This window comes from Pseudophryne corroboree, chromosome 11, assembly GCF_028390025.1.
Source record: "Pseudophryne corroboree isolate aPseCor3 chromosome 11, aPseCor3.hap2, whole genome shotgun sequence".
Classification (NCBI taxonomy): Eukaryota; Metazoa; Chordata; class Amphibia; order Anura; family Myobatrachidae; genus Pseudophryne; species Pseudophryne corroboree.
In genome coordinates, this window is record NC_086454.1 from 41,679,738 (window position 1) to 41,707,599 (window position 27,862).

Consider the following 27,862-nt stretch of genomic DNA (forward strand, 5'->3'; position numbering starts at 1 on the left):
AGAGCGAAAACACACCAATCAATCAGCTCCTGTCATTTTATAGGCTGTGTTTGAAAAAATGACAGAAGCTGATTGGTTGATACTTTAGCTTCTCTCCCTTTATCTCTCCAAGATTTTAGAAACTCCCCCTAAGTGCCATGCACACATGCAAGTCCATTTGTGGCTGACCTGCGTTCACCTCTGCATGTATGTGACCCCGGGCGATTAAAACGATGTTAAGTCACCTACAGCCTACAAGATGCAGTCTGTGGCCATCTAGCTGCGGAACTATAAGTCACAGCCTGCTTAGCCAAATACTGTCCAGGTTTCTCCTTGTTCAATCGCTTGGGCTGGAGGCTGCAATCAGGACTTGATTCCCTAAATGGACATTCTGGTGGCATACAAGCGCCTAAAGGAGCATTTTAGGACAGTCACAAGCTTCCAGAACATCATCATTTCTCAGTAAATAGGGAGGCAATGGGGGTAATTCCAAGTTGATCGCAGCAGGAAATTTTTTAGCAGTTGGGCAAAACCATGCGCACTGCAGGGGGGGGGCAGATATAACATTTTGCAGAGAGACTTAGATTTGGGTGGGTTATTTTATTTCTGTGCAGGGTAAATACTGGCTGCTTTATTTTTACACTGCAAATTAGATTGCAGATTGAACACACCACACCCAAATCTAACTCTCTCTGCACATGTTATATCTGCCTCCCCTGCAGTGCACATGGTTTTGCCCAATTGCTAACAGAATTCCTGCTGCGATCAACTTGGAATTACCCCCAATATTCCTTTGAACTCCTCACTTCCTGAATTCTCTTCTCTCCACATCTATATAACTGTTACAAGGTGCTATATCTGACTTGCACGGACATTGAGCAAAACACCCCTTTAATTTTACTAGTGATGATCTGCAGAATAACCCCAGAGACGCAGTGCAGTGCCTAAGTACAACTACCACAAAATGATCCATTTTACCTTGTACTGGTGAACCAGGAACTTTTATCATGACCCCTCACTTCCTGTACAGTTCCTAGGAGAATTCTCCTCACTGGAGTACAGTCAATCTGGTTATTTATGGCGCTTTTCAATATAGTCTAGTGCGATATTCTCTTTTTAGGAATTGTCGGCCCAGGTTCCTAGATTCTAGGGTCTATTTACTAAGACTTGAATGGAGATATAGCAGAAGGAGAGAAAGTACCAGCCAATCAGCTCCTTACTGACATGTTACAGGCAGTGTTTGAAAGATTACAGTTGGGACTTTATCTCCATTCACTTTATCTCCATCCAAAGCTTAGTAAATAGACCCCAATTGTTTGCTACCATACATTGCTTTTCCTATTCACCGGGGGCCGCTGGTGTAGAGGTAACGGTGCAATACATGTGCTGTAACTAGCAGCAATCAACCAGGTTCCAATGTTTTTATAGTATAGTTCAGAGAATGAAGGTGGTTGCTATGGGTTACAGTAAAATTTGACCCTTTGTCACTGCCTGACGCTACCTCCGCTACTCCAATGCTTACCACATCGGCTGTCCACACGTACTTGTCCGGTTCCACATGAATCCTGCAGCTCCGGCGTCCTGGGAGTTTTCCTGGCCACCTCAAAGTCCTTTCCTGACAGACGGACGTGAAAATGTTCCTTGCTAATTGCCTTCCGCAGAGTCCGGATTGTCTTGCGCAGACGCTTCTCCGCTTTCCTCCGCACGCAGCTGAAGCTGCACGACTCTGCAAATGCGCAAAAAGGAAATAACAGCTGTGACAAGATGGCCGTCAGATGGAAAACCATCAAACAGCAATGCATTGTGGGTCCTTGTCACAACCCTGGGCTCTTGCTAACCTCATTTTATTGCCTAACAACCATCAGCCATCGCCTGTCCACACCAAATGTCACAAAACAGGAGATACTTTATTTTTTTTTTTTTTTTGCAAGACAGAGAAGCAGAAAAGGTTGGAGAGAGAGAGAAGAAGCTCTTTCAATGTTCATCATGTCTCAATTGTTATTTGCCAACCAACCTGTCACCTCCTTCTGGTTGGCTTCCAGCTCAAACTGGGCGGTTACAAAGGTCTCCCTCGCCGATGCCTTGCGCCCGCTCTGCCCCTTCTTACACGTGATATTTACGAAGGAGAAGCTTTCATGTAGAAGCGTTTGTTTCTCTGTGCGGAAAGAGGAGATGAAAGAGAAGACGAAGACATGGGAACAGTTTTTCCTATGTTAATGACACTGATAAAAGAATCTGGATACGATATAACACCTCATCTGTTCTTATCCCCCCTTGTTACTGATGCCTCTTATTACAGACAGAATCTCTCCCCGGCTGTCTCTGAAATAGACGTTTATGTTCTTATATCCCACTCATTAAAGGTGTTTTTATGTCTGCTTTAAGCCCGGGAAAGTGCAGGGTTATGCGCCGTTTATAAAGGACTTATCATTAAAGTGTTATCTCTTGTTATTACGCTTTAACAGTATAATCACACAGGTAAATGTCTGCTTGGTTTCCTGTATGCACTAAGCAGAATTCATATTTTATTTTATTTGTTTTCCTCTTTGAAGTTGACCACTCCTGTGTGTGTTGTCATCTTCTGACCACATTAAATGAGGCCTATCATTAGGTACTACTAGCATCAGTGTAGAATGAGACACTCTACGCCTCATACCTCACTGATGTTAAGGTTTCATCATCTTTGTAACACTCTTCTAGTGCAAAGCAGGTACACTTTGATATAAAAAAAAAGTCATAGGCTTGTAAATCCTAATTAGAACATATGGGTTGTTTTGGGCGAGTTCATACCTGATAATCTGGGCTGGGTGAGACCCTGGTAGAGATCTGTCCTCTTCATTCGGCAAATGCCGTCGTTCATCTTAAACGCGATGCTCGTCCTGACTGTGGAAAGTTCTGCAGAAGAAACAAAATAAGAACAATTTGAAAAAACAAGACAGAAAATTATAGATTAATGCGGCAGCTGTTTTCACAGTTTTAGAGATTAACATTTATAACAATAAAAGAAATATAGAGAGAATTTCCTGTAGACAGCGTTCTGCAATTTCCATATTAGCATTCTGCAATTTCCATAAGGCATTCTGCAATGCACTAAAAGAATATGGGTTTCCACAATGGTATTCTGCAATTTCTATAAAGGTATTGTGCAATTCTATTATAATGTTCTGCAGTTTCCATAAAGGCATTCTGCAGTTTCCATAAAAAAAGTTCTGCAGTTTCCATAAGGGAGTTCTGCAGTTTCCATAAAGGTGTTCTACAGTTTCCATAAAGGAGTTCTGCAGTTTCCATAAAGGAGTTCTGCAGTTTCCATAAAGGAGTTCTGTAGTTTCCATAAAGGAGTTCTGTAGTTTCCATAAAGGAGTTATACAGGTTCCATAAAGGAGTTCTATAGGTTCCATAAAGGTGTCCTGCAGTTTCCATAAAGGCGTTCTGCAGTTTCCATAAAGGCATTCTACAGTTTCCATAAAATGATTTCTGCAGGTTCCATAAAGGAGTTCTGCAGTTTCCGTATAGGAGTTCTGCAGTTTCCATATGGGAGTTCTGCAGTTTCTATGAAGGAGTTCTGCAGTTTCCATAAAGGCATTCTGCAGTTTCCATAAAGGCGTTCTACAGGTTCCATATAGGAGTTCTGCAGTTTCCATATAGGAGTTCTACAGGTTCCATAAAGGCGTTCTGCAGTTTCCATAAAGGAGTTCTGCAGTTTCCATAAAGGAGTTCTGCAGGTTCCATATAGGAGTTCTGCAGTTTCCATAAAGGAGTTCTGCAGTTTCCAAAAATGAGTTCTACAGGTTCCATATAGGAGTTCTGCAGTTTCCATAAAGGAGTTCTGCAGTTTCCAAAAATGAGTTCTACAGTTTCCATAAAGGAGTTCTGCAGTTTCCATAAAGGAGTTCTGTAGTTTTCATAAAGGAGTTCTACAGGTTCCATAAAGGAGTTCTAGAGGTTCCATAAAGGTGTCCTGCAGTTTCCATAAAGGCGTTCTGCAGTTTCCATAAAGGCATTCTACAGTTTCCATAAAATGATTTCTGCAGGTTCCATAAAGGAGTTCTGCAGTTTCCGTATAGGAGTTCTGCAGTTTCCATATGGGAGTTCTGCAGTTTCTATTAAGGAGTTCTGCAGTTTCCATAAAGGCATTCTGCAGTTTCCATAAAGGCGTTCTACAGGTTCCATAAAGGCGTTCTACAGGTTCCATATAGGAGTTCTGCAGTTTCCATATAGGAGTTCTACAGGTTCCATAAAGGCGTTCTGCAGTTTCCATAAAGGAGTTCTGCAGGTTCCATATAGGAGTTCTGCAGTTTCCATAAAGGAGTTCTGCAGTTTCCAAAAATGAGTTCTACAGGTTCCATAAAGGAGTTCTATAGGTTCCATAAAGGTGTTCTGCAGTTTCCATAAAGGAGTTCTGCAGTTTCCATATAGGAGTTCTGCGGTTTCCATAAAGGCGTTCTGCGGTTTCCATAAAGGCGTTCTGCAGTTTCCATAAAAGCGATCTGCAGTTTCCATATAGGAGTTCTGCAGTTTCCATAAAGCAGAGGTTCCCAAACTGTGTGCCGTGGCTCCCTGGGGTGCCTCGGGACACTTGCAGGGGTGCCCTGGGTTGGTGGTCCAGGACCAATTCAAATTATTCATGGTCAATATAATAGACAAAACCAGTGCTGGTGGCTGCTAGTCATAAAATATGTGGCCAAACAGAAGCAAATCCTGTCCCTCACCATATAACTGACCCTAAGGATGACATATAAACACAATCTACTTAATGTAATATTTATTTCTAAATTTCTCCATAAGAAATTTTTGGCCATGGGGTGCCGTTAAAAAAATTCTGATATTCTAGGGCGCCGTGATTCCAAAAAGTTTGGAAACCACTGCCATAAAGGCATTCTACAGTTTCCATAAAAGCGATCTGCAGTTTCTGTATAGGAGTTCTGCAGTTTACATATAGGAGTTCTGCAGTTTCTGTAAAGGCGTTCAGCAGTTTCCATAAAGGAGTTCTACAGTTTCCATAAAGGCGTTTTGCTGTTTCCATAAAGGAGTTCTGCTGTTTCCATAAAGGATTTCTGCAGTTTCCGTATAGGAGTTGTGCAGTTTCCATAAAGGCGTTCTGCAGTTTTCATAAAGGCGTTCTGCAGTTTTCATAAAGGATTTCTGCAGGTTCCATAAAGGAGTTCTGCAGTTTCCATAAAGGATTTCTGCAGTTTTCATAAAGGCGTTCTGCAGTTTCCATAAAGGATTTCTGCAGTTTTCATAAAGGCGTTCTGCAGTTTTCATAAAGGATTTCTGCAGTTTTCATAAAGGCGTTCTGCAGTTTTCATAAAGGATTTCTGCTGTTTCCATAAAGGAGTTCTGCAGTTTCCATAAAGGAGTTCTACAGGTTCCATAAAGGCGTTCTGCAGTTTCCATAAAGGAGTTCAGCAGTTTCCATAAAGGAGTTCAGCAGTTTCCATAAAGGAGTTCTACAGGTTCCATAAAGGCGTTCTGCAGTTTCCATAAAGGAGTTCTACAGTTTCCATAAAGGCGATCTGCAGTTTCCATAAAGGAGATCTGCAGTTTCCATAAAGGAGTTCTGCAGTTTCCATAAAGGAGATCTGCAGTTTCCATAAAGGAGTTCTGCTGTTTCCATAAAGGAGTTCTGCTGTTTCCATAAAGGTGTTCTGCAGTTTCCATAAAGGAGATCTGCAGTTTCCATAAAGGAGTTCTGCTGTTTCCATAAAGGTGTTCTGCAGTTTCCATAAAAGCGATCTGCAGTTTCCATATAGGAGTTCTGCAGTTTCCATAAAGGAGATATTGGATTGTAGACACACCCGTACCCAGAAACAAAATAACATCAATTAATTTTTGTCAACCAGTAATTACAGCGAAAGTTTGGATTTCTTGTGTAGCATGTTACAAAATGGACGAGACCCTCAGTAGTTGCCCGCACCGAAACACTAATCCTAAGTACTTATGGGTAGATGTGTGAAACCTTAAAGAGAGATAAAGTACCGACCAACCACCTCCTAACTGCCATTTTTTCAAACACAGCCTGTAACATGGCAGCTAGGAGCTGATTAACTGGTACTTTGGGGCAGATGTATTAAGCCTGGTGAAGTGATAAAGTGGAAGGTGATAACGCACCAGCCAATCAGCTCCTAACTTACATGTTACAGGCTGGGTTTGAAAAATGACAGTTAGGAGCTGACTGGCTGGTGCGTTATCACCTTCCACTTTATCACTTCACCTGGCTTAATACATCTGCCCCCTTATCTCTCTCCACTTTTATAACTCTCTAAGGCTTAGTACATCTCCCCTATAAGTGAACTAAGATGCTAAATTGTGGAAAAAGTAACAAAACTGAGGAAAAAAGCACAGCGCGCCCCAGCATCTCGCACCATGTGACGCAAAACGGGATATGTGTATATGAAAACATTTATCTTATAATACTTCCTTTGTTTTTTGGTACAGAAACACTTTTATCTCTGATCTGGCGGTTTCCCTTATTATCCCCTGCACAATACTTATCTCTCCATTTCCTATGACAAGAGGCACAGTCTGTAATATGTAACCTCAGACGCAGTCCCGCATGAGACACAAACTGTTTAGAAACATGTGGCTGGAATGAAATGATGATTAAATGTGTATGAGCCGGTCACGCTTAAGAAGATCTCCTTTATGGAAACCGCAGAACTCCTTTATGGAAACTGCAGATCTCCTTTATGGAAACTGCAGAACTCCTATATGGAAACTGCAGATCTCCTTTATGGAAACTGCAGAACTCCTTTATGGAAACTGCAGATCTCCTTTATGGAAACTGCAGAACTCCTTTATGGAAACTGCAGATCTCCTTTATGGAAACTGCAGATCTCCTTTATGGAAACTGCAGATCTCCTTTATGGAAACTGCAGAACTCCTTTATGGAAACTGCAGATCTCCTTTATGGAAACTGCAGAACTCCTTTATGGAAACTGCAGAACTCCTTGATGGAAACTGCAGATCTCCTTTATGGAAACTGCAGATCTCCTTTATGGAAACTGCAGATCTCCTTTATGGAAACCGCAGAACTCCTTTATGGAAACCGCAGATCTCCTTTATGGAAACTGCAGAACTCCTTTATGGAAACTGCAGAACTCCTTTATGGAAACTGCAGAACTCCTTTATGGAAACTGCAGATCTCCTTTATGGAAACTGCAGATCTCCTTTATGGAAACTGCAGATCTCCTTTATGGAAACTGCAGATCTCCTTTATGGAAACTGCAGATCTCCTTTATGGAAACTGCAGAACTCCTTTATGGAAACTGCAGAACTCCTTTATGGAAACTGCAGAACTCCTTTATGGAAACTGCAGATCTCCTTTATGGAAACTGCAGATCTCCTTTATGGAAACTGCAGAACTCCTTTATGGAAACTGCAGATCTCCTTTATGGAAACCGCAGATCTCCTTTATGGAAACTGCAGATCTCCTTTATGGAAATTGCAGTTCATAAACTTTATGTTAACTGCCACGTTTTGCAAAGTAACATTACATAACTGATCCAGAGCACAGCAGTATTGCATGCAATAAAATAACACAGTTACCTGAGCTGAGCGTTTCGTTGCCTCTGAGGCGTTTCGTTTTTCCGCAGGTGACAGTATAGGAATCTTGCAGCCCTAAACAAAACATATATTATAGTCTTATAGATGAAAGCTTTCATGAAACACCCCAGGTGACATGAGCAGTACTTACTACTACTATATAATTCATTTTGAGCCACTAGGTACAGTTACAGTTACTAGATTTGCAGCACTCTGCAGCAGGGGGCGGAGCCGCAACATCAACCCCACGGGCCGCATGCAGAAGACTGGCCCACTCTTCAGGGAGTCTGGGAGAGCCCCTGAAATTTGGGAGCCACATGGACATTTTGGGAGGATTTGCTAATATCTGATTGGCTTAAAGCATGAAAATCAATATGCTGATTACTACAACATGGTGACGTAACACATGATAACTGACTTCTGGATGAAATTGGCTGTTGAAATCTCAGACACAGTACGGCTGATGCTAAGTTTCAGATGTAAAGTGCATTAATTAAAAAGACGCAATTGCGTGCAGCTCGGGCCAGTACATATGCACCAGACTGACATCAGGGGATGCGGTCAATTTACCTCCAATCGAAATCCCGACAGCAATTGACCGACGGTCAAAATCCCAACAAGGTCAAAATCCCGACATGGACAAAATACCAACATGGTCAAAATACCGACATTTAAAATACCGACAAGGTCAAAATATCGACATGTAAAATGCTGACAGGTCAAAATGCCGACATGAGTTTTTCATGATTTTTTCATTGAAACCGACTTGTTCATACTTTACCATCCCAGTGGACCGGGAGGGGGAATATAATAGTGTTCCGAGCGCAGCGAGGCACCGTGCCCGAAGCATGGCGAGCGGACGCGGTACACTTATATGGTGTCCATGTCGGCCTAGAGAAGACATCATATCCAAGAACCGGGAAATCCGTCAGATCGGGACTCGTTAGGCCACGCCCCCTCACTGAAGTTGCCCCATGTCACAATGGGGGGAAATCCAGCAGTATGGCAGCTGCTGGGCTGCCACCAACCTCCGGCGCGCACCTTTACGGAGCACAGCTTGCATAGCAGGGCAGACGGCGTACGCTGTTGGGGGACTACGGTTTCGGATGACCCAGGTTACCCATTTACTGTACACTGCCCTTTAACCCGGGTCCTACACGCTCACAACCCAACTATCAAATAGCAGCAACCGCCAGTTACATTTACTAACACTGAATTTCAGTGGGAAACTGGCAGTGACCCCCAGCAACCAATCAGAAATAAGCTTTTATCTTCCCAGTGCATGTCTGACAATAAAACCAGCTCTATTATTGGTTGTTATCATCCCCTGCAAACTTTTCAGCCAAATGCATTGCTGGCAAATGAAACCAACTGTTGCTGCTATCTGACAGACAGGTTGTGACTATCTGATCTAATGGTTTCTTTTTTTTTTAAACATATTTTTATTGAAGCAATATATGTAATACCAGGGCCGTAACTACGTGTGTGCCAAGTGGGCTTGGCACACAGCGCAGTTGCCCTGAGGGCGCACGGCCAGCGGCATGTAATGAGTCAAATTGACTCATTACATGCGCCTCTGCTGTGTGCGCCGTGCGCCGCGCTGGAGGGAGAAGAGACCAGCGCCGGGCAGCGGAGAAGGAGGAGGAGGGAGGGGGAGCAGGGAGCCGCAGCAGCGCTATTTCATTGGTAGTAAGCGCCGCTGCAGCATCCCCCTCTCCTTCTGTATTGGCTGCCCGGCGCTGCTATGGATGCTGGGATGCGGTTCCTTCATCCCAGCATCCACAGCAGCGCCAGGCAGCCAATACGGAAGGAGAGGGGGATGCTGCAGCGGCGCTTACTACCATTGAAATAGCGCTGCTGCGGCTCCCTGCTCCCCCTCCTTCTCACCTCACTGCCTGCACCGAGAGGGAGATGCCAGCACGAGGAGCCTGTCAGCGGGGAGAGGTAAGTATATCCCTCTCTCCCTCTCTCTCTCTCTCTCTCTCTCTCTCAGGGGGACACCGTCTGCCGCAATGTGTAAAAAGGGGGCCTGGCTGCCGCAATGTGTAAAAAGGGGTCCTGGCTGCCGCAATGTGTAAAAAGGGGGACTGGCTGCCGCAATGTGTAAAAAGGGGTCCTGGCTGCCGCAATGTGTAAAGAGGGGGCCTGGCTGCCGCAATGTGTAAAAAGGGGGACTGGCTGCCGCAATGTGTAAAGAGGGGGCCTGGCTGCCGCAATGTGTAAAAAGGGGGACTGGCTGCCGCAATGTGTAAAAAGGGGGCCTGGCTGCCGCAATGTGTAAAAAGGGGGACTGGCTGCCGCAATGTGTAAAAAGGGGGACTGTCTGCTGTAATGTGTAAAAAGGGGGACGCTGTCTGCTGTAATATATAAAAGGGGCTCTACCTGGTGTAGTGGCGCTACTGTGCAGCGTAATTTGAATAATGTAGACTACTGTGGACCGTAGTATGAATTGCTATTATTTTGTGGCCACGCCCCTTCCCAGTGAAGCCACGCCCCTATATTTTTTTTGCGCGACTACGGCGCGCACTGCCCCTATCTTACATGGGGGGGGCACCACTGTCGTTTCTTGCACACAGCGCTAAAATGCCTAGTTACGGCACTGTGTAATACATACATAAATTTTCACAGTAGGTCAAACCTATATCAAATAGGAAAAAGCGAAAGGGGAGTAAATAATAATACAACCGAGTCCCCAATCAAGAGACATTTTAAACACAGTACAAACAACAATATTACACTTATATGGAACATGGCTCTCAGGGCTTCAGTAACCATTAGATTAAGAGCTGGTCTAGTCAGCTGACCCAGACGCGTGCAGGTGAGGATAACAAAAAAAAAAAACCCGTGCCCGTATGCCAACTTCCTCCCAATCGTCTTCCGAGCTGAGAATGGCATTCAGTCCTATAGCACAAACGGCGGATCCCCCGCAATCGTTCTAGTCAAAAACCATTCTGTATTAGAGAAAGAGTTATGGAGCTGTGTCCTGACTGCTGTCGACAAGGTCGTTATATAGCTTTCCCATACTTCAAAGAGATCTAACGGTTTCTTATACACCACCTACCTGTCACGTAGCAGTAACAGTAACTCCCAACCAATCAGCAGTGAGCTTTTATCTGCCTAGTGCAAGTGAGACAATGAAATCAAGTGTCTGATTGGTTGTTTCTAGACCCAATGAAAACTGATCAATCAAAATACAAAATAAGTCCTGAAGATTCTGGAAATGAGACAAAGTCTTAGATGTGGTCTGGTGACCGCTAGGCCCGTCACATATTTCATGCATGGTGCTAGATTGTACTCACCAGGAATGGAGTACACACGAGACTGGCAATTTATGAAACACCGCTCAGTTCCACCATTCTTAATGCATTGCAGAAAGGCTTTCGGGGGCTCGGAGTCAGAGATGGATCTTTCTACCTCTAAACAAGATAAAACACATGGGAGCATATTGGTGATATTATATTATATCCCACCAAGCCGTCTGAGGATTCCCAGTTGTTTGGGGAAAGTTTTGTGTAATGAGTCTGTATTTCCAGTATCCCAACAAGGACAAATAAAAACAACAGACATTAATATACATAAAATATATATGTACCGAAAGCAATCTGAAATATGCATGCTGGGGTTTGTAGTTCCACAGCTCCAGAACACAGTAATTTTGCCTACCTGTAGTTTGATGTTTGACCGAATTGTAAGCACATTGGTATTGTATTAAGAGGAAAACAAAGAGAAGCCCATAACGACTTCTCCAGGCCGTGTACCCGAAGACACATAACTTACAGAACTGTTCAATGTTTTCTCAGGTCAGTGAGATTGGATTTAACCTCAGTGACAATGCCGATTAAATGTCTTTAAACAGACGGCAAATTGGCACTGAAAATTAGGGGTTGCTTTGGGCAGTCATTATACGGATACAATAATACTTTTTTATTATTCTTTATATGGCGCCGTAAGGGGTCTGCAGCGCCTTATAAAGAACATAAACAGAAACAGTATGAAAACAAGAAAAAGGAGACTTACAGTATAGAACATGGACAAGGTTTAAACCATTGCATGCAGTAGGGAGGAAATGCTGGAATGAGTAAGGGAAGGGAAAGCACACGAGGAAAGAGGGCCCTGCTCGTGAGAGCTTACAGCTATGAACATTGGGGTGATGAAAGTCAGAGCACGGCCAGAACACAAAATTCCGGATAATACCGTCTATTTCTTCTCTCTGCCCAAATTCCTGGATGCAGCATTTTTCTGAATTGAACTCTGTGAGGAAATTGTTATGATGTCAGCTTGCTGGACACTTGTGAATGTCTTACATTATGTATGAAGTCTTTGTTACTGGCTGACCTCGAGAACGAGGCACAAAGCAGCAAAACAGTCCCAAAGGTTAAAGCTGACCAGTGCCTCAAGTGAAGCCATTTCCACTTTATTTAATAGCTTTTATTTCTATAGCACCAGCGTATTCCCTTGCTCTTTATTTAGCTCTAGGCAGACCCAAGGAACGTATAATCAGACTTTTATCCTTTCCTTTCACATTTTTCAGTCACAAAAACAAAATGGCAGCTTGAGGGGTGATTCCCAGCATGCAGTGCAAGAAACAAGCAACTAGGGAGCAGTGAACACAGACCAACATTATTACAGATATCATATACATGCACACATCATTCACAACTCACAAGATGAAGAGAAAGATTGCAAATATGAAGTATCTCCTGTTTGTTTTTTTCCCACATGTACATAAATAAATAATTTCAGTGTTTCTAACATGAGACAACATAAGTGGGAGGATATTCATGGTGATTTACTAATCTATAATATCACATAAGACAGGAAATGTTGGGGTAAAAAGAGGAGGTGTTTATGTCCAGGTTGAGACATCTGTGGGGAGGGGTTGAGGCATCTTACCCACACAGTCCTTGCGGTTCCAATGCAATTTGTAGCGGGGGGGACACTGGCAGTAGTAGTCCCCCACTGTATTCACACAAGCGTGTTCACAGCCCCCGTTGTTGATGCTACATTCATTGATGTCTGGAAAACAGAGATCAAACCAGTGATTTTTTTCCCCAAGTGCAGGCAGATTCAGACAGATTCCCCTCACAGATCACCAGACAAGATACAACATGGAGCTAGACTCTAAAAATAACTTGGACGTATGAACTTTGTTTACTAAAAAGTTGCTTCTGACAGCGCAATCCTACAACATCACTAATATACTCTGTGCTGCTGGGGACCCTGTTCCTTCCACTATATAACTCTCAGTCTGTGACTTCCTGCTGCCTCCATTCCCCTCCTCACATCATGTCACTGCCCCTGTCACATGCAGCCCTGTCCTCACTGACACATCACTCATCTCCTGATATACTCTGTGCTGCTGAGTGACCCTGCTCCTTCCACTATATAACTCTCAGTCTGTGGCTTCCTGCTGCCTCCATTCCCCTCCTCACATCATGTCACTGCCCCTGTCACATGCAGCCCTGTCCTCACTAACACATTACTCATCTCCTGATATACTCTGTGCTGCTGGGGGACCCGGTTCTTTCCACTATATAACTCTCAGTCTGTGGCCTCCTGCTGCCTCCATTCCCCTCCTCACATCATGTCACTGCCCCTGTCACATGCAGCCCTGTCTTCACTGACACATCACTCATCTCCTGATATACTCTGTGCTGCTGAGGGACCCTGCTCCTCCCACTATATAACTCTCAGTCTGTGGCTTTCTACTGCCTCCATTCCCCTCCTCACATCATGTCACTGCCCCTGTCAGATGCAGCCCGGTCCTCACTAACACATTACTCATCTCCTGATTTACTCTGTGCTGCTAGGTACCTCGCCGTTTTCAGTATATAACTCTCAGTCTGTGGCTTCCTGCTGCCTCCATTCCCCTCCTCACAGGGGACTAGCAAAGAAGCTTTTTTCTGTCTTTTAAAGTTTATTCTATTTAGGTTATGTATCGCCTACAAGGTGGACGCCATTCTGTTCTGCCAGTTGGGAAGTGATGAATAGAACGGATACAAATAGGGAGCTACCTCTTTAAACTAAGAGCCTTTTCTCTCACTGAAGACGCACTGCACCATGCCAAAGTTCCAGACTGCTCAGTTTTGGGAGAAAGTTCCGTGAATATTCTGGGCTCTGAGAAACGGATAGCTCACCCCAGTCCGTCGACAATCGACACTTTCACAGAGCCGGAGATTTTCCAGCAAGTCAACAACTGATGCAATAAACTGCTAAAACCTGGAGAGTTTCTGCACCACAAGGAAACACTTGGCATTTGGAAACGGTATTTTTGGCATTTTATGATTGCATTGTGGTCAGAGGCTGCACCGCCATAGTCTACAATGCGGTTACGTCAACACTTTATTTCTGAAGAGGGTGCGATACCGAGGGCTTAACCCCCTCCGTCAGGGGAGACAGATTTGTATCGCGTTACACTTTTTTATTGTTGTGTTTTAACGTTTTGGGTTTTTCTTCCGAGTATAATACTGACTTTGATGTGTGTTTATTTTAGTATCATACCATAAGTACAATGCGTCAGTTATCCAAGTCTCGCAATGACCATTATTTAAATTAAAAACAAAACCGTTATATTCATGGTACACACACGACATATTGTTAATGCATACATACACGAGGAATGCCATATTGTATGACACGCTGCGTGTTACCGCCTGATGCACATACATATTATCAGATGAACAAACATGGTATCCCATATTTTGACGTTAACTGAATGTATGAACCAGTACATATGCATCAACCAGAACCCCAACTGTACTATATGGTTCAGTAATCATTTTACTATTGATAATTTATAGATGGAAGTGTTATTACTAAAACAGATAGTGATATATCCTGCACATTATTACATTACTGACCTCTCTAGAGATCTGCAGAACATTGGGGGTAATTCCAAGTTGATCGCAGCAGGAAATTTTTTAGCAGTTGGGCAAAACCATGTGCACTGCAGGGGGGGAGGGGGCAGATATAACATTTGCAGATAGAGTTAGATTTGGGTGGGTTATTTTGTTTCTGTGCAGGGTAAATACTGGCTGCTTTATTTTTACACTGCAATTTAGATTGCAGATTGAACTCACCACACCCAAATCTATCTCTCTCTGCACGTTATATCTGCCTCCCCTGCAGTGCACCTGGTTTTGCCCAACTGCTAACAAACTTGCTGCTGCGATCAACTCAGAATTACCCCAATTGCCTTGTTCCATCTACCCCGACAGATACATAGGGGGGTATTCAATTACCTGCAGTAGTGGCGTAGCCGCAAAAATAGGTGTTTTCACGTTTTTTTTCACCCCTATCCAATTATCTCAAGCTAAAAACACCCATGACCTATGCATTTTCACAGCACTTATTGCGGGTAAAAGGGGCACTTATCGCAGATTATGCTTTGCACACGCATACTTCCCGATAACTGCTAGCATCAGGGGATAAGCGCCGGTTTATCGGGGCTAATTGGATAGCCCCTTGGCAATACAATTAGTCGCGGTAATTGACCGTGGGTAATTGGATACCCCCCATTGTGATATATGTTGCAGATTATTACATTACTGACCTCACTGCAGAGACTGCAGAACATTGCTCTGTCCCATTTACCCCTCTGACAGATACATAGTGATATATTCTGCAGATTATTACATTACTGACCTCTCTATAGAGTTCTGCAGAACATTGCTCTGTTTCATCTACCCGCTGACAGATACATAGTGATTAGGGTGGCCAATCCGGGATTTAGGCCTAAATTTGGCCGGGATTCAATCCCGGGATTGGAGCTTCCAATCCCGGGGATTTCAGGATTAGAAAGCCCCCATTTTTTTTAATGTCAGGCAGCGAAGAGCGTCCTCAGGAGGCTCAGACGCTGCCCAGCTCCCTTCTCCCAGCTCCCCCTGCCACCGCCTGTGTGCACTGCACAGCGTGACGTGAAGTCAGAGGTCAAGCTGCGCAGTCTGACGCCAGCCTCTCACCCTGCCCGGACCGCACCTCGCCACCTGCAGGAAGAGAACCCGCCCGCACTCCCAGAGGATGGTGAGTATTTCTGTGGGCTGGGTGGGTCCGGGAAGGGGGGTTCTGAACACTTTTAAATTTTAACATCTTCAACCAAATCAAGGGTATCCCGGGATTGATCATTTTTCAATCCCGATACCCGGGACTGAAAAAAGGCCCGGGATTGTCCTCCCTAATAGTGATATATATCCTCCAACTGTACCATTTTGGCCCGGTATAGTACCATTTTTTTATGGTCTGTACCGGCCAAAAGGGGCCTTGTACCGGATTCATGCCCTTTTTTATCAATGAGTGATAAATGTCACTGTTAGGGGTCTATTCATGAAGCAGTGAAAAGTGTCGAGAAGAGAGCCAGTAGAGTAGTTGCCTATGGCAACCAATCAGCATTGAAGTAACATTTATAGTTTGCATACTATACAATTGTACGGAGCAGCTGATTGGTTGCCATGGGCAACTTCTCCACTGGCTCACTTCTCCACTCTTTTCACTGCTTCATGAATAGACCCCTTAGTGATAAATTGCACCAGCCAATCAGCTCCTAACTTCCATGTCACAGGCTGGGTTTGAAAAAATAAGATTTTACTCACCGGTAAATCTATTTCTCGTTGTCCGTAGTGGATGCTGGGGACTCCGTAAGGACCATGGGGAATAGCGGCTCCGCAGGAGACTGGGCACAACTAAAGAAAGCTTTAGGACTACCTGGTGTGCACTGGCTCCTCCCCCTATGACCCTCCTCCAGACGTCAGTTAGGATACTGTGCCCGGAAGAGCTGACACAATAAGGAAGGATTTTGAATCCCGGGTAAGACTCATACCAGCCACACCAATCACACCGTACAACTCGTGATATTATACCCAGTTAACAGTATGACAACAACGGAGCCTCTGCACAGATGGCTCTCAACAATAACCGTTTTGTTAACAATAACTATGTACAAGTATTGCAGACAATCCGCACTTGGGATGGGCGCCCAGCATCCACTACGGACTACGAGAAATAGATTTACCGGTGAGTAAAATCTTATTTTCTCTAACGTCCTAAGTGGATGCTGGGGACTCCGTAAGGACCATGGGGATTATACCAAAGCTCCCAAACGGGCGGGAGAGTGCGGATGACTCTGCAGCACCGAATGAGCGAACTCCAGGTCCTCCTCAGCCAGGGTGTCAAACTTGTAAAATCTTGCAAATGTGTTTGACCCCGACCAAGTAGCAGCTCGGCAAAGTTGTAAAGCCGAGACCCCTCGGGCAGCCGCCCAAGAAGAGCCCACCTTCCTCGTGGAATGGGCTTTTACTGATCTAGGATTCGGCAGTCCCGCCGCAGAATGTGCAAGCTGAATTGTGCTACATATCCAGCGAGCAATAGTCTGCTTTGAAGCAGGAGCACCCATCTTGTTTGGTGCGTAGAGGATAAACAGCGAGTCAGTTTTCCTGACTCCAGCCATTCTGGAAACATAAATTTTCAGGGCCCTGACTACATCCAGCAACTTGGAATCCTCCAAGTCCCGAGTAGCCGCAGGCACCACAATAGGTTGGTTCAAATGAAACGCTGAAACCACCTTAGGCAGAAATTGGGGACGAGTCCTCAATTCCGCCCTATCCATATGGAAAATCAGATAAGGCTTTTACATGACAAAGCCGCCAACTCTGACACACGCCTGGCCGAAGCCAGGGCCAATAGCATGAACACTTTCCACGTGAGATATTTTAACTCCACGGTTTTAAGTGGCTCAAACCAATGTGATTTAAGGAAATCCAACACCACGTTGAGATCCCAAGGTGCCACTGGAGGCACAAAAGGAGGCTGAATATGCAGCACTCCTTTAACAAAAGTCTGAACTTCCGGCAGGGAAGCCAGTTCTTTTTGGAAGAAAATCGACAGAGCCGAAATCTGGACCTTAATGGACCCCAATTTGAGGCCCATAGTCACCCCTGACTGTAGGAAGTGCAGGAATCGACCCAGTTGAAATTCCTCCGTTGGGGCCTTCCTGGCCTCACACCAAGCAACACATTTTCGCCATATGCGTTGATAATGTTTTGCGGTCACGTCCTTCCTGGCTTTGATCAGCGTAGGAATGACTTCCTCCGGAATGCCCTTTTCCTTCAGGATCCGGTGTTCAACCGCCATGCCGTCAAACGCAGCCGCGGTAAGTCTTGGAACAGACAAGGCCCCTGCTGCAGCAGGTCTTGTCTGAGCGGTAGAGGCCATGGGTCCTCTGAGATCATTTCTTGAAGTTCTGGGTACCAAGCTCTTCTTGGCCAATCCGGAACAATGAGTATAGTTCTTACTCTTCTCCTTCTTATTATCCTCAGCACCCTTGGTATGAGAGGAAGAGGAGGAAACACATAAACCGACCGGTACACCCACGGTGTCACTAGAGCGTCCACCGCTATCGCCTGAGGATCCCTTGACCTGGCGCAATAGTTTTCTAGCTTTTTGTTGAGGCGGGACGCCATTATGTCCCACCTGTGGCCATTCCCATCGGTTTGTAATCAGCCGGAAGACTTCTGGATGAAGTCCCCACTCTCCCGGGTGGAGGTCCTGTCTGCTGAGGAAGTCTGCTTCCCAGATGTCCACTCCCGGAATAAACACTGCCGACAGTGCTAACACGTGATTTTCCGCCCATCGGAGAATCCTCGTGGCTTCTGCCATCGCCATCCTGCTTCTCGTGCCGCCCTGTCGGTTTACATGGGCGACCGCCGTGATGTTGTCTGACTGAATCAGTACTGGCTGACTTTGAAGCAGGGGTCTTGCCTGACTTAGGGCATTGTAAATGGCTTAGTTCCAGAATATTTATGTGTAGGGACATTTCCTGGCTTGACCATAGTCCCTGGAAATTTCTTCCCTGTGTGACTGCTCCCCAGCCTCGAAGGCTGGCGTCCGTGGTTACCAGGACCTAGTCCTGTATGCCGAATCTGCGGCCCTCCAGAAGATGAGCACTCTGCAGCCACCACAGTAGAGACACCCTGGTCTTTGCAGACAGGGTTATCCTCTGATGCATCTGAAGATGCGATCCGGACCACTTGTCCAACAGATCCCACAGAAAGATCCGTGCATGGAACCTTCCGAACGGAATTGCTTCGTAAGAAGCTACCATCTTTCCCAGGACTCGCGTGCAGTGGTGCACCGACACCTGTTTTGGTCTTAGGAGGTCTCTGACTAGCGATGACAACTCCTTGGCCTTCTCCTCCGGGAGAAACACCCTTTTTTGTTCTGTGTCCAGAACCATCCCCAGGAACAATAGACGTGTTGCAGGAACCAGCTGCGACTTTGGAATATTCAGGATCCAGCCGTGCTGTTGTAGCACCTGCCGAGCAAGTGCTACTCCGATCAACAACTGTTCCTTGGACCTCGCCTTTATCAGGAGATCGTCCAAGTACGGGATAATTACAACTCCCTTATTTCGCAGGAGTATCATCATCTCGGCCATTACCTTGGTAAACACCCTCGGTGCCGTGGACAGACCAAACGGCAGCGTCTGGAATTGGTAATGACAGTCCTGTACCACAAATCTGAGGTACTCCTGGTGAGGAGGGTAAATGGGGACATGCAGGTAAGCATCCTTGATGTCTAGTGATACCATGTAATCCCCTTCCTCCAGGCTTGAGATAACCGCCCTGAGCGATTCCATCTTGAACTTGAACCGTTTTATATACGTGTTCAAAGATTTTAAATTTAAAATGGGTCTCACCGAACCGTCCGGTTTCGGTACCACAAACATTGTGGAATAGTAACCCCTTCCTTGTTGAAGGAGGGGTACCTTGACTATCACCTGCTGCGAATACAGCTTGTGAATTGCCTCTATCACAGCCTCCCTGTCCAAGGGAGACGTTGGCAAGGCAGATTTTAGGAAACGGCGAGGGGGAGACGTCTCGAATTCCAGCTTGTATCCCTGAGACACTACTTGTAGAATCCAGGGATCCACCTGTGAGCAAGCCCACTGATCGCTGAAGCACTTGAGACGGGCCCCCACCGCACCTGGCTCCGCCAGTGGAGCCCCAGCGTCATGCTGTGGACTTAGCGGAAGCGGGGGAGGACTTTTGTTCCTGGGAACTGGCTGTATTTTGCAGCTTTTTCCCTCTACCTCTGCTTCTGGGCAGAAAGGACGCGCCTTTAACCCGCTTGCCTTTCTAGGGCCGAAAGGACTGTACCTGATAATACGGTGCTTTCTTTTGCTGTGAGGGGACATGGGGTAAAAATGCTGATTTTCCAGCTATCGCTGTGGAAACTAGGTCCGAGAGACCATCCCCAAATAACTCCTCACCCTTGTAAGGCAAAACTTCCATGTGCCTTTTAGAATCTGCATCCCCTGTCCACTGCCGGGTCCATAAACCCCTTCTGGCAGAAATGGACAGTGCATTTATTTTAGATGCCAGCCGGCAAATATCCCTCTGTGCATCTCTCATATACAGAACTGCGTCTTTTATATGCTCTATGGTTAGCAATATAGTGTCCCTGTCTAAGGTATCAATGTTTTCTGACAGGGAATCTGACCACGCAGCTGCAGCACTGCACATCCATGCTGAAGCAATAGCTGGTCGCAGTATAATGCCGGAGTGTGTATATACAGACTTCAGGATAGCCTCCTGCTTTCTATCAGCAGGTTCCTTGAGGGCGGCCGTGTCCGGAGATGGCAGTGCCACCTTCTTTGATAGTCGTGTGAGCGCTTTATCCACCCTAGGGGGTGTCTCCCAGCGTAACCTGTCCTCTGGCGGGAAAGGGTACGCCATTAGTAACTTTTTAGAAATTACCAGTTTCTTATCAGGGGAAGCCCACGCTTCTTCACACACTTCATTTAATTCATCAGATGGGGGAAAAACCACTGGTAGTTTTTTCTCCCCAAACATTATACCCTTTTTTGTGTTACCTGGGGTAACATCAGAAATGTGCAAGACATTTTTCATTGCCGCAATCATATAACGGGTGGCTCTATTGGAATGTACAGTAGTCTCCTCGTCGTCGACACTGGAGTCGGTATCCGTGTCGACGTCTGTGTCTGCCATCTGAGGTAGTGGGCGTTTTAGAGCCCCTGATGGCTTTTGAGACGCATGGGCAGGCACGAGCTGAGAAGCCGGCTGTCCCACATCTGTTATGTCGTCAAATCTCTTATGTAAAGAGTCGACACTGTCACGTAATTCCTTCCACATTACCATCCATTCAGGTGTCGGCCCCGCAGGGGGTAACATCACATTTATCGGCACCTGCTCCGCCTCCACATAAGCCTCCTCATCAAACATGTCGACACAGCCGTACCGACACACCGCACACACACAGGGAATGCTCTGACTGAGGACAGGACCCCACAAAAGCCCTTTGGGGAGACAGAGGGAGAGTATGCCAGCACACACCAGAGCGCTATATAACACAGGGATTAACACTATAACTGAGTGATTTTTCCCCTATAGCTGCTTATATATATGTAATACTGCACCTAAATTTAGTGCCCCCCCTCTCTTTTTAACCCTTTGAGCCTGAAAACTACAGGGGAGAGCCTGGGGAGCTGTCTTCCAGCTGCACTGTGAAGAGAAAATAGCGCCAGTGTGCTGAGGGAGAAGCCCCGCCCTTATTTCAACTGACTTTCTCCCGCTTTTACTGGATCTCTGGCAGGGGTATTTTTACACCTATATAGCCTTCCTGACTATATATGGTGTAGATTTGCCAGCCAAGGTATATTATATTGCTGCTCAGGGCGCCCCCCCCCCCCCAGCGCCCTGCACCCATCAGTGACCGGAGTGTGAGGTGTGCATGAGGAGCAATGGCGCACAGCTGCAGTGCTGTGCGCTACCTTGTTGAAGACCGAAGTCTTCTGCCGCCGATTTTCCGGACCAACTTCTTGCTTCTGGCTCTGTAAGGGGGACGGCGGCGCGGCTCCGGGACCGGACGATCGAGGTCAGGCCCTGTGTTCGATCCCTCTGGAGCTAATGGTGTCCAGTAGCCTAAGAAGCCCAAGCTAGCTGCAAGCAGGTAGGTTCGCTTCTTCTCCCCTTAGTCCCTCGTAGCAGTGAGTCTGTTGCCAGCAGATCTCACTGAAAATAAAAAACCTAAACTATTACTTTCTTTCTAGGAGCTCAGGAGAGCCTCCTAGTGTGCATCCAGCTCGGCCGGGCACAAGATTCTAACTGACGTCTGGAGGAGGGTCATAGGGGGAGGAGCCAGTGCACACCAGGTAGTCCTAAAGCTTTCTTTAGTTGTGCCCAGTCTCCTGCGGAGCCGCTATTCCCCATGGTCCTTACGGAGTCCCCAGCATCCACTTAGGACGTTAGAGAAATGACAGTTAGGAGCGGATTGGCTGGTGCAATTTATTACTCGCAGCGAAATTTATCACTCATTGATAAATAAGGGCATCAGTGTCTCCCTATTCCTATAGACCCCTATGGCAGCGCAGCAGGGACACACCCGTTTACTCGTGGCCACTCCCCCTTTCCTAATTTGTACCGATTTCTTGTTCTATGATGTTGGAGGGTATGGTGATATATTCTGCAGATTATTACATTACTGACCTCGCTATAAAGTTCTGCAGAACACTGCTCTGTTTCATCTACCAGACAGATACAAAATTATATATTCTGCAGATTATTACACCACAGACCTCACTACAGATCTGCAGAACATTGCTCTGTTGCGTCTATACCCTAACAGCAATATATCCTATAGAAAAAAAAAAAACTAATCTAAACTCCCGATTATACTTTCTATACAGAAACCAGCTGCTTGGTAACTCCAAAAAGCTTTTACAAATTAGGAAGGTTGGACAAAAGAATAATCATTTGCAAGTCTACATTGGGTTTGTGCGTCCTGACGTGTGGATATATATTTGTCCGCAGGTGTGATACAGACAAGTGGGGAATGCACATGTGTATTTAGTGAGACCCCCGGCTACTCTGGGTGACAGTACCGGTAGCTGTCTGTATGTACAGGAGGACTGGGAAAGTTCTCTGCCCACGAAGGTCACGGACGCTGCTCGGTGTGAATGGAGACGAGTGGGAGAAAATCTGTCACCCAGAAGTGAATGTTCCGCTCACTCTACTATAGAAGCCTCATTGTGGCGTGTGCTGCGCAAACAGACTTACCAGAGTCAGGTATAAATAGTAAACGTTTATCCCGGCTTGTCATGCTGTTTACAGGAAGCGACTTGGACTTGCTAACGAGGCTGGACGTTTTCTGCCATAATTGTCAGGTAATTACAATTCAACAGCCCTGAGCTTTGCAGCTAAATTACTACCCGGTAAGTTAGTGAACTACACAGACTGGTGTCCTGTGAAAAGAGATAAAGTGAAGAGAGATAAAATACCAGCCAATCAGCTCCTAGCTGCCATGTTACAGGCTGTGTTTGAAAAATGACAGAAGCTGATTGGCTGGTACTTTATCTCCGTCCACTTTATTGTTCCTGGGGCTCACGTTACATCTGGTTAAATATCTGACAGCCACAGGGCTAGTGACAGTTCCCAGGACCCGTACATGGGGCCTAATTCAGACCTGATCGGTGCTGTGCGTTTTCGCACAGCAGCCGATTAGGTCTGAACTACGCATGCGCCGACGCCGCAGAGGGCCGGCGCATGTCAGGCAGCCGACAGCTGTCTCAGCCCTGCGATCGCCTCTGCCTGATTGACAGGCAGAGGCGGTGGCTGGGTGGGAGGGGGCGGGCCGGCGGCATTTGGCCGCCGTTTAGGGGGCGCGGCCTGGGCAACGCAGGCGTGCCTTGACCGTTGGGGAGCGGGCCGCGGCGGCTGCGTGACGTCACACGCAGCGGCTGCATCCCTCACAGCAACGAGTAGCTCCTGACAGCGCATAGGAGCTTCGCTGGTAGGGAGCTACTCCTAAAGTACAAAAGCATCGCCGCTGTGCGATGCTTTGTACTTGTGCAGGGGGGTCGGGCCTGACATGCGGGGTGGACTAGCCCCTGTGCTGGGCGTCCCCCCGCATGTCTGTGATGTGCTAAATTTAGCACATCTACGATCAGGTCTGAATTAGGCCCATAGAGACACATTGGCTCTCCACCTGCTGCCTCCTTTTACAGCCACAGCGGTAGTCAGCAAGGGACATATATTTCACTTTGCAAACCCCGCTCTCCAAATCATATAGGTGTGTGGGGGGATCTAGGTGGAGTGGGGGTCCCTGATGCTGGAACATCAGGGTGCCAGGAGTAAGACCCTCACTGGTCCTGATCACTGAGCCTAACCTAGGGGTCTATTTACTAAGCCTTGGAGAGAAATAAAGTGGATGGAGATAAAGTACCAGCCAACCAGCTCCTGTCATTTTTCAAACACAGCCTGTAACATGACAGTTAGGAGCTGATTGGCTGGTACTTTATCTCTTTCCAAGGCTTAGTAAACAGACCCCCTAATCACCACAGAAACCCAATTTTTATGAATGGTTGTTACTCCGCCCCTTCTATGGCATCACACCCCGAGTTCCCTGCACGGACCACACAAATGCGGGAGACGCTGTGCCTGCTTCGGGTTCAAATGTAAGTCACCCGCAACGTGGGGCTGAACTGCGTGCAGGGAAATAAACGCCCAAACTTCCATCCACCCGCTTGTGAACACAGTCGCCATCAATATCAGCGCGCATTTTCACCATCCTTGTACCTGATGCGAGAGATCCGTCCGAGATCAGGCAGATTTCCACATATGATCAACTCTGCATAGCTGTCCATTCAACTAAGATGCCCGCGGCACTCTATCAGAACACTTACACCTACGAGCGAAAGTCCTGTTGCCCATGAATTACTCCCATTTAGCCGCAAGTGATATAATGTGTACAAGTCTGAGGCCCCCCGTAGTCGCTCACAGGTGTGAAATCGCTAAGTCAGTCCCTCTCTGTGCCGCGGTTTGCGTTCAGGTGTAGGAGAAAGGTCAGGGTTGCAGGAAATTTTGTTTGCTTCTTCTGATTATAAAAATACAATAATACATATATAGTTTTTTACTATCAAACATTACTATTGATAATCATTTCACTTTTTTTGGAAGATTAGCCAAAACACAGAGGAAATTCATCAACGAAAATCTTGTCCCTCCCCCTGTAGCCCACGGGGTACCTACCTCCACAATGTGTGACTCCGTACAGTGTGTAACCCTTGTCACATGTGCAGGCAAAGGATCCTGGGTAATTAATGCAGGTGTGGTCACAGGTGCGTTCAAAGGAGCATTCGTCAACATCTGCAAATAGTGGCAAGAAGGCAGTAGTGTCTTGTTAGCCAATTCTATTTACAGCACTGCATGCAAATTACAAATTCATACTATTAGCATGAGGGAAGAACACAGGCCCTCATTCCGAGTTGATCGCACGTAGCAACTTTTTGCTGCTCGTGCGATCAACCTGACGCCGCCTATGGGGGAGTGTATTTTAGCATAGCAGGGCTGCGATCGCTGGGGCAGCCCTGCTATGCTAAAAAAGTTTCCTGCAAAACAAGGCCAGGGTAAGAGTTACCTACCCTGTGCGACGGATCCAACGACGAAGGTCCCGGGATTGACGTCAGACATCCGCCCTCCAAACGCCTGGGTCCGCCTGCGTTTGCCTCACCACGCCTTGAAAACGGTCAGTTGCCGCCCCGGAACGCCTCCCGCCTGTCAGTCTTCATGCGATCACTTTCTGCGCTGGCTGCGTCGCTGCACGGCGACGACCGCCGCCGGGCAACGACGCGTGTGCGCATTGCGGGCGCCGCACAGCCGTAGTCCCGACCCATTCGCACCGCAGCGAAGAACCGCTGCGTGCAAATGGGCTGGAATAACCCCCACAGTCGGCAGTCTAACCATGTGTTTTCACTGCAGCCTGCATGCAATGTAGTGTGTAATGGAATATTTCCTCAACAGCAACATAAAAAAATCTCTTCAATGGCAACTAAAGGCCTAAGATTATACAGCAGGGTAAAACGTTAAAAGCAAAGCGTATTGTGAGTTTAATTTACTTGGAGCAACAATTCTTCGCCAAGTGTGTGTAAGCCCACCAATCTGTTCCCTCTATCCCCAGGCTTCTGCGCTACCTCTGAGTGATGCATGATGGGGACTTTCCATCCTCTATTATAGGGGCTTCCATATACATGTATCTGCATAAGTGGATTTACTTGCATTACTATACTATGTAACTTTTATGCAGCTGAAGTTTCTAAAATTGGTACAACTTTATAATCATTTTCACACATCCCCAAATCTTTACTGCCATGTTTTCAGGGAATGAATAATTTACAAAGTGGAAGCTGCCATTTTGTGGGCTATCAGTGACATCACTGAGGGACAATATGGCTGCTGTCGCTGAGTGCAGGTGACAGGCTTATTATAAAGTGAGCAGGGAAGAGAGATTATTTGTTAATTTAATGATTCCCTTTGTTGAAGACAGGGTTTGTTTCCCTCAGACAAAGGGCCGGATTCATGCTTGTTAGTAAAGCAAAAAAACAAGTAACTTTGGGGTACATTTACTAAGCAGTGATAAGAGCGGAGAAGTGAGCCAGTGGAGATATTTCCCCATCAACCAATCAGCAGCTCTGTATCATTTTATAGTATGCAAATTATAGATGTTACTTCAGTGCTGATTGGTTGCCATGGGCAACTTCTCCACTGGCTCACTTCTCTGCTCTTATCACTGCTTAGTAAATGTACCCCTTAGTGTCTGGAACAAACAATGTTGCCATGCAAAGGGGGGCAAATATTTTCTGCATGTAGCCCACAAATGTTAGCTTTATTTTTACACCGCAATTTTGGTTTTAACACACCCCACCCAAATCTCTCTCTCTCTGCACATGTTACATCTGCCCCCTGCACTGCACATGGTTTTGCCCAGTTGCTTGCTTTTTTTGCTTTACTTACATACATGAATTAGGCCCATTGTCCACTCAGCAATGAAGGACCCCACCTTTATCCATCCATCCTGGCTGCCAATGACTGAATGTCAGTAATTAGAGCTCTTACCTTGACAGGACCTCTCGTCTGTCAGTAACTTATACCCGGCTCCGCAGCTGCAATCGAAACTCCCCACGGTGTTCCTGCAAAAATGGTCACATCCGCCACTGTTGCTCTGGCATTCGTCAACATCTGAAACAGGGACAAATCAAAATGTTTCCTTCCAAAAGCTTTTCTCCGGGAAGGGTCTGCACATCGTACCAGGGAGCACAGCCAGGTCTGGGCTAAAGGTGTTATGGAATCATCTTCTCTTGTGACTTTGGGAGAGAGATTAAGGGGGACATTTACTAAGCAGTGATAAGAGTGGAGAAGTGAGCCAGTGAAGAAGTTGCCCATGGTAACCAATCAGCACTGACGTAACATTTATAATTTGCATACTATAAAATGATACAGAGCTGCTAATTGGTTGATGGGGAAATTTCTCCACTGGCTCACTTTTCCGCTCTTATCACTGCTTAGTAAATGTCCCCCAAAGTACCAAACAATCAGCTTCTAAAGGTCATTTTTCAAACACAGCCTGTTAAATGACAGAAGCTGATTAACTGGTACTTTGGGGTAGATGTACTATACCTTGGAGATTGATAAAGTGGAGAGAGATAAAGTATCAGTCAACCAGCTCCTAACTGCCATGTTACAGGCTAAAAACGACAACTAGGGGCTGATTGGTTGGTACTTTATCTCTCTCCACGGCTTGGTACATCTGTCTCTTTATCTCTCTCCACTTTACCTCTCTCCAAGGTTTTCTGCCTTGTGCACAATGTTTCTGTGTATGACAACAGACAGCGTAGGTCACCTACATACCGAGACAGCCCCTTGACCCATTTCACCTGGGACATATCCGGCGTATCTGACAAATTTACCGCCGACGTCCTGACTGACTGAAAGGGGTTGCAGACCTATGGACCTTCCCTCATGAACCACAACCCTCCGCTCCCCGAAACCAGGATGTATTAAATTCAGCAGACGTCACAAGTTAAATTAGTGCACTGGCAAGTTTACTGGTACCATACACAAATGAACCCTTATTTGGGGGGAAAAAATTAACAAGGAGGGGTGTTATCAAATGTTGGATGGGGGAAATGTATCAAACCATGGAGAGAGATAAAGTTGAAAAGGCTCCCAAAGCAACCAATCAGCTTATAACTGTCATTTATCTAGCACAGTATTTGAAATTACAGTTAGAAGCTGGTTAGTTGCTTAGGCCAACTTCTCCACTTTATCTCTCTCCAAGACTTGATACATCTCCCCGGGAGCGCGATAAAGTAGATTGAGAAAGTACCAACCAATCAACTTCTGCCATGTTACAGGATGTGCTTGAAAAATGACTCTAGTAGGTACTTTATCTCTCACCACTGTATCACTGTACTACTACACAAGTGTCAGTTTTCTCATACATGCATTTGGCCCTTGTATGGCTCAGCTTCCACAGTGTAACCTTTGTAGTG

At 46.1% G+C, this 27,862-nt stretch overlaps 1 protein-coding gene across 3 annotated transcripts in view; it reads right to left on the minus strand.

The window, feature by feature from the left end:
- The window catches only part of SCUBE2 (signal peptide, CUB domain and EGF like domain containing 2), a 139,048-nt gene that overhangs the window by 38,828 nt on the left and 72,358 nt on the right, over positions 1 to 27,862 (minus strand). For 2 of the 3 annotated variants that reach the window (XM_063944068.1, XM_063944067.1), the window contains exons 9-16: positions 26,427 to 26,549; positions 24,564 to 24,680; positions 12,418 to 12,540; positions 10,824 to 10,940; positions 7,528 to 7,599; positions 2,770 to 2,874; positions 1,994 to 2,134; positions 1,502 to 1,705 (exon numbers count right to left, since the gene is read on the minus strand). In XM_063944068.1, coding sequence (XP_063800138.1) covers positions 1,502 to 1,705; positions 1,994 to 2,134; positions 2,770 to 2,874; positions 7,528 to 7,599; positions 10,824 to 10,940; positions 12,418 to 12,540; positions 24,564 to 24,680; positions 26,427 to 26,549 — 1,002 coding nt within the window. The remainder of the gene's footprint in view (positions 1 to 1,501; positions 1,706 to 1,993; positions 2,135 to 2,769; positions 2,875 to 7,527; positions 7,600 to 10,823; positions 10,941 to 12,417; positions 12,541 to 24,563; positions 24,681 to 26,426; positions 26,550 to 27,862) is intronic. The other variant, XM_063944069.1, reaches the window with a different exon arrangement.